Source organism: Panulirus ornatus, chromosome 66 (genome assembly GCF_036320965.1).
Source record: "Panulirus ornatus isolate Po-2019 chromosome 66, ASM3632096v1, whole genome shotgun sequence".
NCBI classification, from domain to species: Eukaryota; Metazoa; Arthropoda; class Malacostraca; order Decapoda; family Palinuridae; genus Panulirus; species Panulirus ornatus.
The window spans coordinates 19,371,181-19,390,777 of NC_092289.1; the positions used below are offsets into that span (position 1 = coordinate 19,371,181).

The 19,597-nt window shown below is 48.0% G+C and overlaps 1 protein-coding gene across 9 annotated transcripts in view; it reads left to right on the top strand.

The window, feature by feature from the left end:
- The window catches only part of LOC139746895 (uncharacterized), a 589,528-nt gene that overhangs the window by 333,807 nt on the left and 236,124 nt on the right, over nt 1–19,597 (top strand). For all 9 annotated transcript variants that reach the window (XM_071658564.1, XM_071658571.1, XM_071658563.1 and 6 more), the window contains one exon: nt 15,406–15,513. In XM_071658564.1, the coding sequence (XP_071514665.1) occupies nt 15,406–15,513 (108 nt within the window). The remainder of the gene's footprint in view (nt 1–15,405; nt 15,514–19,597) is intronic.

Here is a 19,597-nt window from a genome sequence, read left to right on the forward strand (position 1 = left end):
TGCCTTATATGTGATGCCACTTATGTGATGCGTTATATGTGATGCCACTGACTCCACTCCCCAATTCCTCCCACTGACTCCACTCCCCACTCCCTCCAAGTGACTCCACTCCCCAGTCCCTCCCACTGACTCCACTCCTTAGTCCCCTTCGTTGAATGAGGCTAGAAGTCCCCCTCCGCTCGTTGTGTTCCCAGGAAAGAGAAGAAGCCTTTGGTCTCTCTCTCTCTCTCTCTCTCTCTCTCTCTCTCTCTCTCTCTCTCTCTCTCTCTCTCTCTCTCTCTCTCTCTCTCTCTCGTGTAATGAGAGCTGCTCTCATATTTCTGGTCTGTCTTAATGGCATTTCACGTTTTGAGACACGTGTCTCCTGTCGGTCCTCCGTGATATGCGTCCGAACCTGTCTGTCTTTACCTGCCCCGTGCCTGCTGCACGCCTGTGTGTGTGTCTTATTATTATACTCTCTCTCTCTCTCTCTCTCTCTCTCTCTCTCTCTCTCTCTCTCTCTCTCTCTCTCTCTCTCTCTCTCTCTCTCTCGCACACACACACACACACACAGCGGCACGGGACAAAGAACACAGCATCTAGTAATGGACGAGTCGTCCCACAAGGACTTGCTCTCGCGTCCCATCCCATCCCGTCCCCGTGTCCCCCCCTCGCTCCCTACCTCCTTCATCCCATTCTCTTTGGTCAACCCCCGAGCACGAGCATATATATATATATATATATATATATATATATATATATATATATATATATATATATATATATATATATATATCTTCGATGTATATAGACTGACTGTTATATTTGTCTCTTGTGTCTCCCCTGATGATGTGATTATTACACGAAAGTGCACTTGGGAACTTATCGTGTTTCATTTCCCCGTGGACTCATAGGAATATCTTGATCACGCGCAAAATTGTGATCCTTTCCAATATATATGTATATATATATATATATATATATATATATATATATATATATATATATATATATATATATATATATTCCACATATGATATTAGCTTCCTTCAGTGTATTGCGCCCGACATGATATGGGCAGAAGCCCTGCGCAGTTAAGACCATCTTACATAGAGAAAAAAATAAGGTTTAATTGAAGTTTTTGGGGAAAAAAAACAACTGATCCAACTGAGATTAAATTCAAGCTGCTCTGATGCCTGTACAGGCAACTCTTAAAGGTGGAAGGGTTACAAGGAAGAAATGGAAGAGGATTCTAAAGTCTGGCTCTACTGGGAGAGAAGAAGGAGGAGGAGGAGGGAGGAGGAGGAGTGAGGCGTCATCATAACGGTCAATCTTCGTGTGCCGGACGATCACACAGAAACTACAGGAAGCAGCAGCAGCAGCTCCTCAGATCACCCAACCCACACATACACACACCCACACACACACACACACCCGTCCTTGGAGGGGGAAGATGTCTCGACCTTATAATTGGATCGTATTTTAGAGTCTGGCCGAACTGTGTCTGTGCCTCCTCCTCCTCCTCCTCCTCCTTCACCAGCAGGGAAATTAATGAGTGTTAACCCCAGTGAGGAGAGTGACGGGTCGTCCTCCGTCAGGAGGGTATCAATGCACCACCTCAGTGGCTTCGGCCAGGGAGATTTGACCAGGCACAGACCCGGCGGAGTTCCTGCCTTCCCGTTGGGGGGCGATGGACTGCCTCGTAGGGCGATGCGAGGGATGAAGAGATAACCCGGGTGGTTAGGTCGGTGGTGAGATGGATGGGTAAGGAGAGAGAGAGAGAGAGAGAGAGAGAGGGAGAGAGAGAGAGAGAGAGAGAGAGAGAGAGAGAGAGAGAGAGAGAGAGAGAGAGAGAGAGAGAGGCGACAAATAGAGAGAAAAAGAGAAAGAAAGACACACAGACATAGATGTCTGTTCTCCAGACATGTTGTCTCAGAGACAGCGGCTTGTCTCTACCCCCCCCCCCCCCTTCTTCCATCCCCCACTCCCAACCCCCTTCCCAGCCCACAAAGAAGTTGGGGAGTGGGAGGGGGAGGAAGGGAGAGGAGATGGGGGTACACTCCCTCGCCGACGTCCCCCTTCCCTCTCTCTCTCCCACCGTCCATCACCAGGAGGCGGTAGGTGGGGGGGGATACACCCCCTTCCTTCCCCTCCCCCACCCCAAACCTCCCCCCCTCCTCTCCCCAGGGGCGTGGGGTGGGGTGCGGGGGGGGGGGGGTGTTGTGAGGGATGGCGCCATAACCACTTCTGGCCACGTAATCTTTCTGTTATTGTTGGCATAACGCGAGCTCATCAGGGGGTCGCGGGTGGGGAGGTGCTCTCTCTCTCTCTCTCTCTCTCTCTCTCTCTCTCTCTCTCTCTCTCTCTCTCTCTCTCTCTCTCACCAAGCTGCTGGTGGGTGGGTGGTGGTAGGTAACCTTAGCTTGCCAGGGGAGGAGGAGGAGTGGAAGGGGAAGGGGTTGAATTTTTGGTTTTCCCCGTACCCTGCTCCCTGGAGGGCAGGTCGTCGTAGACCTGTAGGTAGGGTGGTGACCTGCAGGGGAGGCGCCTCGCTTAGTCTAATGTCGGGACCTTTGTATGACCTGTATTAACCCACCATCGTACAGCATTATTCCGTCACGGTACAGTATTACCCATCATGGTACAGCATTAACCCGTCATGGTACAGTATTAACCCACCATCGTGCAGCATTAACCCATCATGGTACAGTATTAACCCGTCATGGTACAGCATTAACCCCATCATTAGCCAGCGTTACCCTGTTACTATACAGCATTACCCCGTCATTAGCCAGCATTACCTTGTTACTGTACAGCATTACCCTCTCATGTAGACACAGCATGACCTTGTCTACAAACAGAACCCAGTTTCAGTAGCTGTACCATCAGCATTTCAGCATCTCTCGTACGATTCGTGTAAGACCCACCCGGGTGTTACAGAAGGTCGAAGCGTACGAGATATGAATATGGCATACAAGACTTATGTACTGAGGGAGGAAAAGCTTTTAAATACTTTGCCATTGTCTCCCACAGCTTTTAAATTCATTAGCTCTGTGCCCCCCGCGGGTTTTGAATACTTTAGCTCAGGCCGCTACAGCTGTGGGATAATTCATCACTGTTTCCTGTAGCTTTTAGATTATCCAACACCACTTCCAATGGCGTTTAGAATATTTAGCTTCCTCTGCCGTTTAGCTGTGTGCCACACATTTAGCTTTCCTCTATACGTAGGCTGTTTGACCCCCTCAGCTATAGCTTTCGAGCTGTTTAGCTCTGTCTCCTGCAGGTTTTGGGCGGCTTAGCTGCGTCTCCTACTGCTTTCTCTCTCTCTCTCTCTCTCTCTCTCTCTCTCTCTCTCTCTCTCTCTCTCTCTCTCTCTCTCTCTCTCTCTCTCTCTCTCTCTCTCTCTTTGCCACAGCTAACATGGGGGGGGTCAAAGAAATTGCCTCACTGCTGTGGGAGATTGGCCTTTGGTCTCGTCCTGTAGTGTCAACACTGGCTGGCTCTTTGTGTGTGTGTGTGTGTGTGTGTGTGTGTGTGTGTGTAGCTGGGACGGTATATATTGGAGGTGGGACACTGTACGTGGGATATTGTAGGTGGGGGATATACTGTAAGTGGAAGAGTGAGACGAGGTTGGGATGGATAACTTGTTTATCTTTTATGGAAAGGGAAAAGGAAGTCGAATCATTTTTCAGTCCTCAGGTTTCTAAACCCATTACACCAGTTTTGTTTACCATGCCTATTACCGTGCCTGTTACCGTGCCTATTACTGTGCCTATTCCCGTGCCAATTACCGTACCTATTACCATGCCTATTACCGTGCCTATTACCGTGTCTATTACCGTACCTATTACTGTACGTATTACCGTGCCTATTACCGTGCCTATTACCGTGTTTATTACCGTACCTATTACTCTACCTATTACTGTGCCTATTACTATGCCTATTACCGTACCTATTACTGTACCTATTACCGTACCTATTACCGTACCTATTCTCGTACCTATTACTATACCTATTACTGTACCTATTACCGTGCCTATTACCGTGCCTATTACTCAATTTTGATCAAATTGAAATACTTTTTTTTTCATCCTTGTGCAATATTTTGGCACTTTCTGACTAATTTCTCTGACACAACTACTCCCTTCATCCACAGCAGACAGACGTACCACCGTCATATATTTCGACGTGTTACCTCGGCCCTGAGCTGGCCAGCTATGCTGTGATTGCAAGGCCTACCTGGTAAATTCCCTTGATTCCAAATTATGCGGGATGGTGTGACAAATGCGACCATGTGCGCTGTACGTCACCCTCGGGGGCAAGGTAATGTTATGGCACAGTCAAGGTGGTGGCTGGGCATTTTAGATTCACGGATTTATCTCTATCTTCCTTTCTTTCTTTTTTCTCTCTTTTAGTTTTGTTTCTTATTTTTTTTTCCTTTCGGTGATGTTATTGTATAGATGTCATGGATGGGTTCTGGAAAGTTGTGGCTTTTTACGTAGGTCGAGGCGAGAGAGAGAGAGAGAGCTCTCTCTCTCTCTCTCTCTCTCTCTCTCTCTCTCTCTCTCTCTCTCTCTCTCTCTCTCTCTCTCTCTCTCTCTCTCTCTCTCTCTCCCGCCATGGGCTTTTATTTATCTCCCCCTCCCTCCCCTTCCTCCCCCTCCTCCTCCTCCTCCCCTCCACGTGACCGACGTACATACATACATACATACAGCCCCTGACCCGTCCGGACACAGCTTCAGTGTGGATTTGAAATTACCCGGCTGTGGCTGACGCTGACGGTGACGTCACAACAATAACAATGCCCTAACGCCACCCCCCCCCCCCCCCCCCTCCCCTCTGGTTCCGAAGACGTCGCTCTCTCGCGCGCTTTCCCTCCCCCCCTCCCCTCCCCTCCCCCTCTTTATGCCAATAGATCATAAGGTCGAGGGGGAGGGAGGAGTGGGTCTCCTCCTCCTCCTCCTCCTCCTCTTCCTCCTCTTCCTCCTCCTCCTCCTCCTCCTCCTCTTCCCGCCCCCAGTTTTATGTTATTTAGAGATAGTGGCCGATAAGATAAGGACGTGGATGGTTTATAGGGACGTTTCGGGACTCGCGAGGAGATAAGGATTCGATTTGTCTATTATGGGGAACGGTCATGAGAACAGCGACGCGGGATCTTGGAATCAGTCCAAAGTGAGAGTGTGACAAAGGGTTGGGATGGGAGAGTGTGGTCCTCTCTCTCTCTCTCTCTCTCTCTCTCTCTCTCTCTCTCTCTCTCTCTCTCTCTCTCTCTCTCTCTCTCTACCAGGCCATCTATCCATCCATACCTCGGCTTGTCTGCTTACGCTGAGCTATCTGTCAATCGTTCTATCACTTCCTGGTTATCTATGCGTGTGTGTGTGTGTCTCTCTCTCTCTATCTGCCTGTCTATCAAATCGCCCACGTATCTCATCTATCTGTACTACGTTATCCGTCTGTCTATACCGAGCTGGCTATCTCTCTATAGAGAACAGTCTAATGTTCTCTCCTCCCACTGATACCGCTCAGATCATCACAACACCCATAGCACCAACCCCACACCAAGAACACCACCACCAGTGTTACCACCAAGATCATAACACCACTACAACACCACCACCGCCACAGAGGAAATGTAATAACACACCGACGACACTTGCTCTGGGAATTTAAACAAACATTCTCCATGGTTGCAGGGGGGGAGAGTGGTTGCTCACGGAGCTTAGACTCGACACCCGCTCACACCTCGGCCAAACCTGCCAGAATTTCATTTCATCAGACCCTCACCACCACCCAAACCGCCCCTCACCAGTGCTTTTGTTCCGACAAGGTGGTCCTCTCCCCCCTCGCGCCTGCTCCTCCTCCTCCTCCTCCTTCTCTTCCTCCTGCTCCTCCTCCTCCTCCTCCTCCTCCTCCTCCTCCTCTTCTTCTTCCTCCTCCTCCCACTCACCTTAGGCCTCATCCCTACCAAATTCCTGCCCTTGGTTGTTTGATCCATACATGACTGAGTGACACCCTCTCCCTTCCTCCTCTCCCTCCCTGATGCGCAAAATGTTACAGTGGTACAGGATCACTTCCTTGCCTTGCCCCGTCGCATTCCTCTTGTTACAGAGTGTCCTTGCTGTATTTGCTCCCCGTGCCGCGTGTTACAGAGTCTTTACTGTATTTGCTGTATTTGCTCCCGTGCCGCTTGTTACAGTCTTTGCTGTATTTGCTGTATTTGTTCCCATGATGTGTTTCAGTGTTGCTCCTTGTTCTTCACGCTTGCAGTCGGGAAAGATTATGTACATGTATATACATAAACGCCCACACACGCACATATACATCCCTATACATTTGAACGTATACATACATATACATACACAGACGTATACATATATACACATGTACATATTTATACTTGTTGTCTTCATTTATTCCCGTCGCCAACCCGCCACACATGAAATAGCACCAACCCCCCTCCCTCTCCCCGGGGCGCGCGCAAGGTAGCGCTAGGAAAAGACAACGAAGGCCACATTCGTTCACATTCATTCTCTAGCTGTCATGTGTAATGCACCGAAACCACAGCTCCCTTTATATATATATATATATATATATATATATATATATATATATATATATATATATATATATATATATATATATAGATATATATATATATATATATATATATATATATATATATATATATATATATATATATATATATATATATATATATATATATATTCTGTATTCTAGTTCGTACTTGCGACGCATTTGCTGAAAGCTGGAATGTCTCCAAGGCTTTTTTGCGTATGATTGATAATATCATGTCACGTTGTGCTACGGTCTTCATTGTGTGATCGATGTTGCGTTTTTTTATTTCCCTGTTCACAGCTTACGCCAAAATTATTGGATCTGAAATGCTGGGTCGTGGGATTTATTGCGGCAATGTATATACTGTATTATAAATGCTGTAGATATACCCGTATTTGTCTCTAGGTGTTGTAGTTGTATTTATTGTATTTCCATCTTAGTGAATTTTGTGTATCTGCGAACATTATGTTGATAGACTTCGCGCTCAAGATCTTCAGTGTTTTGAGTACGAAGAGATGACCCTTGACCCTTGAGTATAGCGGGACGACCCTCGGGTATATAATAGCCTCGCCTTCGACTTGACCTTAAAAGAACGTGATTACGACCTTCGTTTACGATGGCCTGACCTTTGACCTCGTCCTTCAAAGGTCCAAATCAAAGGCTTTATCCAAGCGTCGTGAATTCGTGCCTACGGCTCATGTTCAAACTTCCTTCCGTCGTGCCCAAGGGTCGTACCGCCGTGCCCAAGTCGTGCCGTCGTGCCCAAGGGTCGCACCTCCGTGCTCAACAGTCGCAACGTCGTGCCCAACAGTCGTACCCTCGTGCCCAAGGGTCGTACTGCCGTACTCAGGTTGTACCATCCTGCCCAACAGTCGTACCGTCGTGTCCAACAGTCTTACCCTCGTGCCCAAGGGTCGTACTGCCGTTCTCAAGTCGTACCGTCGTGCCCAAGGGTCGTGCCGTCGTGCCTCAGAGTCGAACCCTCGTACCTTGCGAGTTTACCGTTCGTGTCAAGGAACTCTGACTGGTAACGCAGTAATCCTTAGCCACAAGGACGCTCCTGCATACCACCCGGCCCAGCTCAGGGCAAGAGGCGAGGGCGTCGTCAGGAGGGCTCACACACCAGGGGAACGAACCTTCGTGCTCCACTTAGCGCACACCAGCGAAACACTCGACCACCAACTCACTCTCTCTCTCTCTCTCTCTCTCTCTCTCTCTCTCTCTCTCTCTCTCTCTCTCTATATATATATATATATATATATATATATATATATATATATATATATATATATATATATATATAATTGTTTTATTATTCTTGATCGCCGTCTCCCGCGTCAGCGAGGTTGGGCAAGGAAACAGTCGAAAGAATAGCTCAACCCACCGACATACACATGTATGTACATAAACGCCCACACACGCACATGTATACATACCTATGCATTTCAATGTATACATACATATACATACACAGACATATTCATATATACACATGTACATATTCATACTTGCTGCCTTCATCCATTCTCGTCGCCACCCCGCCACACACTCATGACTCGAGTCGATAAAACCATCAGTTCGAACTAAGACAAAAAAAAACTTACGACACTATGCGACTCCCCCCCTCCTTCCCCCTCCCTCCCCCTCCTTCCCCCCTCCCCCCTCATTCCCCTCCTTCCCCTCCTTCCCCTCCTTCCCCCTCCCCCTCCTTCCCCCATCCCCACCCCCCTCCCAGAACGAACGAACGATCAAAAGTTTCGTATTTACGTTCAGGGAATTTTTTTTTTTTTCTTTTCGGTTGTTGCTTTTCAAAGGAACTTTTAATCTTCTTTGGAGGGGAAGGGAGGAGGGGGAGGGAAGGGGAGGGTTTGAGCGTCATTAAGTCCGTCGGGGTTATATACTCCAAGGCCATTTGAGAGAGAGAGAGAGAGCGAGCGAGAGAGTCAGCAGAACAATTCGTGAGTCTTGTGTTCCAACTTTTAAAGAAATTAGTAGTTCCAGTGGGGAGGGGGAGAGGGGGAAGGGGGGGGAAGAAGGAGCTTTCGCCTGGGATTAATGGATTAATGCCATGAGAAGCAATGCCATGAGGGACGAGTGGACGACCACTACATGAAATGAACAGCGAGGGGGTGACGGAACACCTTCCTTCCACGAAGACATTACAAAGGGACGAATTGTGTTTGTGGGACCATTCGTCAAGTGCGCCTCCTGCCTTCACCCAGAGTGATGGGTGGCCCCCCCAGGGTCAATATTGGTGGCCCATTTGTGGTAGGGGGTTGGGATGTGGGTGTGACGCCCGGGTCAATATTGGTGGCCCATTTGTGGTAGGGGGTTGGGATGTGGGTGTGACGCCCGGGTCAATATTGGTGGCCCATTTGTGGTAGGGGGTTGGGATGTGGGTGTGACGCCCGGGTCAATATTGGTGGTTCACTTGTGGTAAGGGTTAGAATGGGGGTGTGACGCCCGGGTCAATAATGGTGCCCCGTCCATATTGGGGGGTAAGGATGCGTGACACCCAGGTCAATAACAGTGCCCCCTGCCTGTAATGGGGTAATGGGGACGACGAACTCTGGGAGAGGCACTTCTGCTAATTACCATTATGCTCTGCATTATAAAGATACATGCACACATAATTTTTTTTTATCGCATCTACTAATTACCTATAACTACTGTGATGGGTCGTTATCTAGCAAACCGTTCTCTTAGATATGAGAGATGTAGATACCTCCATCTCTATCATTACGACCCATTAACCTCATTAAGAACCATCTCGGTTTATCTGTAGTAAATCAGTTGCCAACATCGGGAAGGAGGCAATATGCAATGACCCCCTCACATGGACTCGGTAAAACGCCAGAACGGACGACTTGTTTTAAAATCTCTCTCTCTAAAAAAAAAATGATAAAACTAAATTGATATGGCATGAAAGCGACATGTAGGATTACGATGCCTTGGGGGGAAATTATTGCGAGCTGCAGCTCGTAATCTACACGCGAAGAAGACACGTCTCAAGTCTACCACAAGAGAGAGAGAGAGACACACACACACACACACACACACACACACACGCTAGACTGTAAATTTAAACCCTTTGAAAGATTATTAGATATGTATATCAACCACCCAGAGCACGAAGGTGGTGTACAACCTCTTGAGAACGACGGTGCACGACGGGCCCTTGTGCACGACGGTGCACGACGGGTCCTTGTGCACGACGGTATACAACGACCCTTGTGCACGACGGTATACAACGACCCTTGTGCACGACGGTATACAACGGGCCCTTGTGCACGACGGTGCACGACGGACCCTTGTGCACGACGGTATATTACGGAGTTTTACGCACGACGGTAAACGACGACCCTTGTGCACGACGGTATACAACGGGCCCTTGTGCACGACGGTGCACGACGGTCCTTGTGCACGACTATGTGCGACGGGCCCTTGTGCACGACGGTATACAATTGTTCTTAAGCACGACTGTACGACCCTCTGGGTATGGATAGCCTTTGCCAACGGTCGTACTGTCGTGTTCAGGGGTCGTCCCCTCATGACTAAGGGGTTAAGACACCGACCCCAAAATCAATCCACAACTCTCCCACGGTCGTAAGTCCCAGACCGAAGAGAATTTACCGCGGGTACTCAACTTAACTTCTTCAGCAACAACAGAAAAGTTCCACGGAAAGAATGACACCAATCCGGATTTACTTTCGGTACGAGCTGTCTCGCCTAATGGTTTCGTCGATGGCTAATTATCACCAGGGAATCGTGTGTGTCCCAGGATCAGCTGTGGAGTGATGACTCCGAACACCAAGGTTAAAGACGGGTACATGACAGGCCAAGAATCACCACCAGGACCGCATTACAAACCAGTCTGTGTTGACTGTACTTTTCTCCTCTTGACCACACCATCATCTTCACTACAAAGGCCACCATCATCTTCACTACAAAGGCCACCATCATCTTCACTACAAAGGCCACCATCATCTTCACTACAAAGGCCACCATCATCTTCACTACAAAGGCCACCATCATCTTCACTACAAAAGGCCATTATCATCATCATCATCACTACAGCACCATCATCGTCACTACGCCGCCTTCAGCACCAGCCACCACACACCACATCACCACCACTACCACACCACCACCCCCTCCCTCACAGAACACCCTTGAACTTCCAGCACTAATCCTGTACAAACAACAACATATCCTGGGTTAAGTCTGTGTCAACACAGTAGCTCAAGGTTGAGCACATCCCTTCGTTAGCCTCCGGGCCTCCGGTGGTTCATAGTGATTGACATTGTCTCGTTGTGGTTAAACAGGGTCCACCATACACCCCCACCCCTCCTCCTCGACTCTCACCACGAGCACAACGATACGGTCCATGATCCAAAAGCTAGGCAGGCCACCGTCGTGGGGTCGTCCCGTCGTGCTCAAAGGTCTGTGCACCGTAGCGCTCGATTTAAACCTTCCCGGTATGGAAAACCGAGGACGGGTCTCCCCCACTTTGCTATCTAGTTCCCATTAAGACACCCCCCTCACCTCCAACCTCCCTCCCAATATAAACATACCTCTCCAAAAACTCTGAGCTTAATACTCCAAGACAGAGTATCAAGTGCCCCGCAGAGGCCCATCGGGAGACATTACCGTAGCAATATATTGTAGGCGTGTCAACACGGGCGCGACCTGGCAGGCCATTTCGCTATGTTAGACAGACTCATCAAACCTGGTCGACGTGACAGGTGTTGCTCTTATCAGTTAGCGAGGCGGCGGCGGGCATGGATTCTCTGCAAGACGTTAGTCAAAGTCCTTTGTGTCGTTCTTCCGAGCGGAAGGGAAAAAAGCGGGAGGATATTGCTTCTGTATAATGATGGTATATGAATGACTGGGCCCTGCCTCTCTCTCTCTCTCTCTCTCTCTCTCTCTCTCTCTCTCTCTCTCTCTCTCTCTCTCTCTCTCTCTCTCTCTCTCTCTCTCTCTCTCTCTCTCTCTCTCTCTCGTGTGTACACGCGAGCCTACATAGATTTAGGCAGATGGGTCGAGAGATGAGCAGATTTATGAATATGTAAAGCCCTGATTTTGTACAAGAGGAGTGTTTGGCTGGGAGGGGGAAGAGACCACTGTATAATGGATCAGAGGGACAGTTGCCTAATGGTGAGGGAACCACTGTAGAGTAAATCGGACGGCATTTAAGTGGGGGGGGGGGAGGGGGCGACGACTGTGTAGTAAGTCCTGGGGAATTTAGTTAGGGGAGAACTCTGTAATAACTCTGGGGGGCATTTAACTGGGGGAGAACTCTGTAATGACTCTGGGGGCATTTAACTTGGGGGGAGAACTCTGTAATACGTCTCTAGGGGGGGAAGGCAGTTATCTGGGGGCACAGCTGTATGATAAAGCAGGAGACAGTTATATATATCCGAGAAGGGGCTAATGTATAATACATCGGGTTACAGTCAGCCGACGAGGGAGGCTACAGCATAATGAATCATACAACGGGTCCCTGGCGGCACTGCATCACAACACTAAGAAGAGATCAAGTCGGATACAGTGAGATTAGTGATGGCTGGTTGCAGGGTATTAATGTCTGTGTACTTAATGCTACTGCAGTGACGTGTGTCTGTGTGATTACTGTCTGTGTGTTACAGGGAGAGTTGTACACTCGTGTTGTCCCGTCTCTTAACCTTGTACAAATGTGTACCTTGTCTTTACTCATAGGTAGGTATGTACACACACACGTGTGTGTGTGTGTGTGTGTGTGTGTGTGTGTGTGTGTCTGTGTGTGTGTGTGTAACCTTCCACCACCCTCGAACGACCCTTCTCCACCACTTTTAAATCACCACTCCACCACCCTCAAACGACCCTCTCCACCACTATCAAACCAACCACCCCCACCAACTCCCACACCGCCACCACCACCACCACCACATTTTAACGTAACAACATCCATGGAGGCCATTGTACCCTAATTACCTGTAATTAGCTTTCTGTAATAACCTCATTAGTCAATTACAGCATCCCCCATGATGGACATACCTCAAATACCCTGTCATTACATATAGACAATCTTTATGCGTCTCCCGAGTGCTTGTGCTTTGTATTGTTTGCTCTGCGTCGGGTCGTATTGTTTGCTTTGTGTTTGGTCTACCTGTATCGTGTATCTGTAATGAGATTTTTGGTTAACTTAGAATTCCTGTCCAGTTGGTGGTAGATCTCTCATTCATTCTGCGTTATTCTCACCGCATCGGGATATATACTCGGCCTTAACACTGTCGATTCCCTTCTATTTATCTCTCTGTTCACCGCATCGGGATGTGTATTTGGCCTTTACACTGTCGATTCTGTTCTATTTATCTCTCTTTTCATCTGCTGTTCCTTCTTCATCCACAACTTCGTATGTTCATAGTTCATCACACTGACGACAGATGACGCCATATTCTGAAGTTGTCCGAGGTCAGCGACTCTATTAGGACGAGTTTTTCAAACGGTCATGGTTTGGTTGGTGGTTTACACAGGTGATTGGCACTGGCTGTTTAGCGGTCAAACGCTGAGCAAGAGGGTGGGCCGCCCCTCTCTCACTTTGGCTCTTGACGTCCATAAGGGACCCGACAACCCACACCACTGTGGGCCCCCAGTCTGTCGCCTGACGTTCCAGAAGGGGCCCGACAGCCCACACCACCACAAGGGCCCCCCTCCCTCACTCTGGCGCCTGACGTCTTGGGGAAACATACGGGTCTTTGATCTCTCTTTTTTTAAGGGTCAGGTCAAAGGCTAAGCCATCATATACCACTGTCTGGCTCAGCCCTCGGGCCTGAATGGTTTCATCCCGGGGTCTAAAGTCAGAGAGAAAATGAGAGAAGGGAAAAAAGAGTGGCTGGATGTGTCTTTATATACACACGATATTACGGCCCTTGAACACGACGGTACGGTACGACCCCTTGATCAACGCGGTACGACCCTTGGGCACGACGGTGCGGCCCTTGGGCACGATGGTACGACCCTTAGGTACGACACTTGATCAACACGGTACGACCCTTGGGCACGACGGTACGACCCTTGATCAACACGGTACGACTCTTGAGCACGACGGTACGACCCTTGATCAACACGGTACGACCTTTGGGCACGACGGTACGACCCTTGATCAACACGATGGTATCAAGAGGAGATCTGCCCCTTAAGTGCACTGGAGAAATAATCATGTTACAGATAATGTTAAACATGGGCCCTGTACCCCTTCTGATACAATTCGTCAATCTCTATCACTGCTGAACACCTCATACATAACAGTTCTCCTGTAGAATCTCTCACAGATTTGGTTCATGACTGGTGTTCAAGGTGTTCTTCAGTCTATTGAAGAACTCGTCTACTCGTTCTACAGCAGAGTAGCAAGCATCACAGGGAATTATCATTAGGTTTATTAGACTGTTGCATGCCTCCTGAGGCATGTAAAGTTTCTTATACTAATTAACGTAGAACATGATGTATATATATATATATATATATATATATATATATATATATATATATATATATATATATATATATATATATATATATATATATTCATTTCTTTAATTCAAATTTGACAGACTTCCGGGTTGATGACTAAGTCACGAAGACTTACATTGCTTCTTTTTTTTTCTTGGCTTCATCATTTTCATATCCTGACTCGGTGTAGAGTAATCAGTTTGCTCCTGCAGGGTTTAGCCTCGGTGAGCTTGACGGGTCACACAAGGATGTTGGCCACGCACGTGTGTGACCCGCAGCAACGACCGCACCCGAGTGATTCACATCTGCTCGACGAGGGAGACTGGGGACTTTGTCTCAGGGATTAAAGGTTAATTTAAGTCCGTCTGTAGCCCCCCAAGATATGGACCTTGTCTTAGGGATTAAAGTATTTTTTTAAGGTCTGTCTGTAGCCCCCTGAGATAGGGACCTAGTCTAAGGGATTGTGGGTTTTTAAGGTCCGTCTGTAGCCCCCCTAAAAAAAGGGACCTTGTCTTAGGGATTAAAGTATTTTTTAAGGTCCGTCTGTAGACCTTAAGATAGGGACCTATTCTTAGGGATTAAAGGTCTTTTAAAGTCCGTCTGTAGCCCCTAAAAAAGGGGCCTTGTCTTAGGGATTAAAGGTTTTTAAGGTCAGTCTGTAGCCCCTAAAAAAGGGACCTTGTCTCAGGGATTAAAGGGTTTTTTTAAGGTCCATCCGTAGCCCCTAAGAAAGGGATCTAGTTTCAGAGATTAAAGGGTTTTTTAAGGTCAGTCTGTAGCCCCTAAGAAAGGGACCTTGTCTTAGGGATTACAGTCTTTTTAGGTGCGTCTGTAGCCCTTAAGATATGAGACCTAGCCTAAGGGACTGGGGCTATAGATACGTCGATAGCCCTAAGAAAGATGTGTTCCCTTGTTTCCTGATACAATTACCTGTATGTATGATGAATCTATCATTATATGTATGAAATTCTACTTATTTTCTGTGTGTTAGTTTATAAGTTGTCATTATTTAAAGTGTATTTATGATGATATTAATTATTTGGTGAAATATGTAATCTTCTTTCTTGTAATTTCCATTTCCAATATATATATATATATATATATATATATATATATATATATATATATATATATATATATATATATATATATATATATATATATATATTATCTATTGATGTTTTCTTATATACGAAATGTTTCTCTCTCTCTCTCTCTCTCTCTCTCTCTCTCTCTCTCTCTCTCTCTCTCTCTCTCTCTCTCTCTCTCTCTCTCTCTCTCTCTCTCTCTCATACAGGAGACACATCCAGCCACTAACGTCATCTCTCTTTCTCCCCCTCTCTCTCCCGCCGTCTGCAGGAATCAGCATGCATAAGGGATACGCGTTTGTTCAGTTCACCAACCCGTTCGATGCCCGATCCGCCTGCATGGGTGAGGACGGAAGAGGAGTGTTCGGCCAAATATTAGGTAAGTACACAACCATTTTCCTGCGTCTTCGTCCACCACTGCTCCTCCTCGTCAGCGAAGCGCCACCTATAAACACCCAAACACACACACGCGCGCACAACAGGACGGCGTCCTGGTTCTTAAGGCGATCCATGAGAGACAATGGGAAGATTACGATCCGCCGTCAGAAGAAGAAAAAAAAGGTGATTGGAAAACATGAAGAATGAGCGTGTAGGAGCCAGCACAAAGCCTTGGGAACGCCACCGCTCTTCCCTCATAAGGCAAGAGCGAAAGTGTCTGGTTTTGGCTAAAAGAGCGATCTGGACCGGTCGCTCTATACGCGATGGATGAGGACGGTGTGACGTCACGAAGGCGCGTCTGGGGAGGTTGTTTCCTAAAAGAACGACTCGGGGTTTGTTTACGTAATGGCGGAGTGTATTATGACGTCGCCCAAACAATAGAGACGCCTCACGCCTTCAGAAGACAAGAAGAAGAAGAAGAAGAAGAAGAAGAAGAAGAAGAAGAAGAACCGCCATTTGTTTTTTCCCCCAGTATATAGATGTATATATATATTATATATACATCCCAGGAAGAGGATTTCCCCCCCTCCATTTGTCTAATACCCATACATTCTTCCGGTGATCGAACGTTGTGATTTACCCCCCACCGAAGGTTGAGAAACGAGGGTCTTGATTGCAGCCGCGAGAGTGTGTGTTGCTCTTGCGCGGGGGACGTGTGTGGTCGTGATCAGTTTAATCCCTCGTTATGGAAGACAGTCGATGGCGAAGGTGGCTCCCGGCTGTGAGGAGGGAAGATAGGTGTGGGGGGGAGATGATGAAGGCGGAGATGGACGAGGAGGGAGGGAGCGAGAGGGAATAAAAGAAGAGTAGGTAGGTTGATGGAGGGAAGAGGTTAGAATGGGTGATATAGCAAGTTTAAGAGGGAGAAAGGGTGAATAAAGAGGAAAAGGCGATAAGAAGAAGGAAGGGGTGGAATACAAGAGGAAAAGGGGAGATAATGAAGTCAAAGATTAGAAAGGATACGAGAAAGAGAGAGAGAGAGAGAGAGAGAGAGTAAGATGAAGGGAAATGGAAGGGAGAGAAATAAGATATCGGACACGAGACAGATGAGGCCAGCCAGAGCTGAACCATCGCCGCTGTAGCAAAGAAAAAAAGAAATGACATAACAGGGAGGAGGACTTTAACCTCCAGCAGTTAATGTTTCAGATGAGGCTCCTCTGTCTTGAGAGACCTGAGTGCGACCACCATACAGGTCGGGTTCAACGGGACGCTTAAAACACCCAGAAGAACGCCGACCCCAGAAATGGTATGCGACACAGAGCCGAGCGACACAGAGCCGAATACGTTGCTCTCTGGTGTTACAAATAAAGAAAGAAGCTCTCTCTCTCTCCTAAGCTACACAGACAGACGGGTCCTACATATGTGGAGGATATATATGTATAGCGTTGCAGGTGGATTTCAGCGAGGGATTTCCTTTGTCGTAGGATGTGGTCTTAGGGTAATTGGGTGTGTGTGTGTGTGTGTGTGTGTGTGTGTGTGTGTGTGTTGTTCCATCAAGCGCGGGTAGTTCAGCGCTGGACCATCTTTCTCACATTATGATCATTTCTTGCCACACAACGACCCAGGTCCCCCCCACGCCTTAATCTCATTGAGCACGACGTTACGACCCCTGGGCACGACGGCACGACCCCCTTCACCACGATGGTTACGACCCTCGCCCACGACTTTACGACCCCTTTGGCCTTTGACTCGGCCCTTTGGAGTGTAAGGCCTCAGACCAGACCTGTCGCACAGAAGGGTCGTGCTCAAGGGTCGTCTCGTCGTGCTCTAAGGGTCGTCCCGTCGTGCTCTAGGGTCGCCCCGTGGTGCTCAAGGGTCGTATCATCGTAGTGTAAGTGGCAGAGAAAGATAAATACATCTGATCTTCAGAACCATTGTGAGGAAAATGGACGTACATTATATTTAAGTCAAACGTATGTGTGTGTGTGTGTGTGTGTGTGTGTGTGTGTGTGTGTGTGTGTGTGTGTATCTGTCTGTCTGTCTGTCTGTGTGTCTGTGTCTGCTTGTGTCTGTGTGTGTGTGTGTGTGTCTGTCTGTCTGTGTCCTTGCATTTCGCATGTCATCTCAAGACGATATTTGCAGAATGCGTGCCTTTAATGTTTTCCCAATATTTTTTTCCCTCCGTTTTTATCTCAGACAAGATAAAAAAAAATGAGAAAATCCCTCAATGCTCAATAATCTTCTTGAGTTATCTTCTATCTTTCTTTCTTATGTATATATGTATCACATTTCCAGATTAGGTAGGATCGTACTCCATCATCCATCACAATAGAATTATCATAAAGAAATAGATTAAAATGCTAAAGGGATGATGATACCGCCTGTCGTAGATGGCGTGACTGTCGATCGACGAGAGAGAGAGAGAGAGAGAGAGAGAGAGAGAGAGAGAGAGAGAGAGAGGACGAAAGATTCGCGTAAATGATTCACGAATATTCGTGTGTGTGTGTGTGTGTGTGTGTGTTGTGTGTGTGAGAGAGAGAGAGAGAGAGAGAGAGAGAGAGAGAGAGAGAGAGAGAGAGAGAGAGAGACGGTTGTTGTTGTTGTTGTTGTTGTTTTCTTCGTCGTGTACTCTGGCGGCACGAAGGACAATCGCGTGAGGTTGTGGGAGGCTGGTTGTAGCAAGCGATGGGTTGTTTAGGAGGGAGAGGTGGGTGGGTTGGCGGAGGAGTGTAGTCGACTGCTGGGTTGTTACCACCAGCACTTATCTGTGATTTGTGTCAGGGGGTTTGAGAGGGTAGTTTGAGGATGATTGGATACGGGTGATGTATGGACTGTCTTATACACGTACACACACACACACACACACACACACACACACACACACACACACACACACACACCGGCTCTGGATCCGAGGGTTTTTTTTTTCCTTGTTTCCTCTCTTCTTCTTCTTCTTCTTCTTCTTCTTCTTCTTCTTCTTCTTCTTCTGTCACGCGTTGCGCGCATCATGTCACCACCTGGGTCGACCTGGGTCGACCTGGTCGGTCGGCCGGTCGGCCCTGATCCGGTACATGCCCGTCGCTGATTGGCCGCCCAGACGTGGGTGACACGACCAGTATCTCTTGATCAGCTTCCGTGGCCTCGACCAGCTGAGCCCGACCAGCTGAGCCCGACCAGCTGAGCCCCAGGCCCCCAAAGGGGATGGTGAGGAGAGAGAGAGAGAGAGAGAGACAGGATTTCCTCTCTCTCTCTCTCTCTCTCTCTCTCTCTCTCTCTCTCTCTCTCTCTCTCTCTCTCTCTCTCTCTCTCCCCCCCCCCCCTTGCCTGCCACCCCACACCCCTTTTCTCACCAAAAGCAAAGACTTCTTGCAAATCCTTTTCCTCCATTTTTTTCTTCTTGTCCTTGTGTGTGTGGTTGTGTGTGTGTATGTGTGTGTGTGTGGTTGTGTGTGTGTGTGTGTGTGTGTGGTGTGTGTGTGTGTGTGTGTGTGTGTGTGTGTGTGTGTGTGTGTGTGTGTGTGTGTGTGTGTGTGTGTGTGTGTGTGTGTGTGTGTGTGTGTGTGTGTGTGTGGTTGTGTGTGTGTGTGTGTGTGTGTGGTTGTGTGTGTGTGTGTGTGTGTGTGTGTGTGTGTGTGTGGTGTGTGTGTGTGTGTGTGTGTGTGTGTGTGTGTGGAGAGTTCCATTCCCTCTCCTTTTCCCTTCACGATTCTCGCAACTTTCTCCGCTTCGTCTCTAACCATCCGTGCACCTGATGTGGTGTCCACCCACCCAACACTTCTCCTTCCTCCTCCTCCTCCTCCTCCTCCTCCTCCTTCCCTTCCTTCTTCCCACCCACCAAACACCTCTCCTTCCTCCTCCTCCTCCTCCTCTCCATCTTCTTCTCCCCCTCCTTCGTCCCTCCCCATCCTTTGAGATGAAGAGCATAAGACCATCAATGCCATTGCTCAGTTTCTGTTCAAGAGTCACTCTTTTTTTTTTTTTTTCCTTTTTCTCTTTTTTTTGGGGGGGAGGGATATATGCTCCTGCTTCTGCTGCTGCCTCCGTCCCCGCCGCCTACAGACAAACCTTTGATTCTTCAAGCGCAT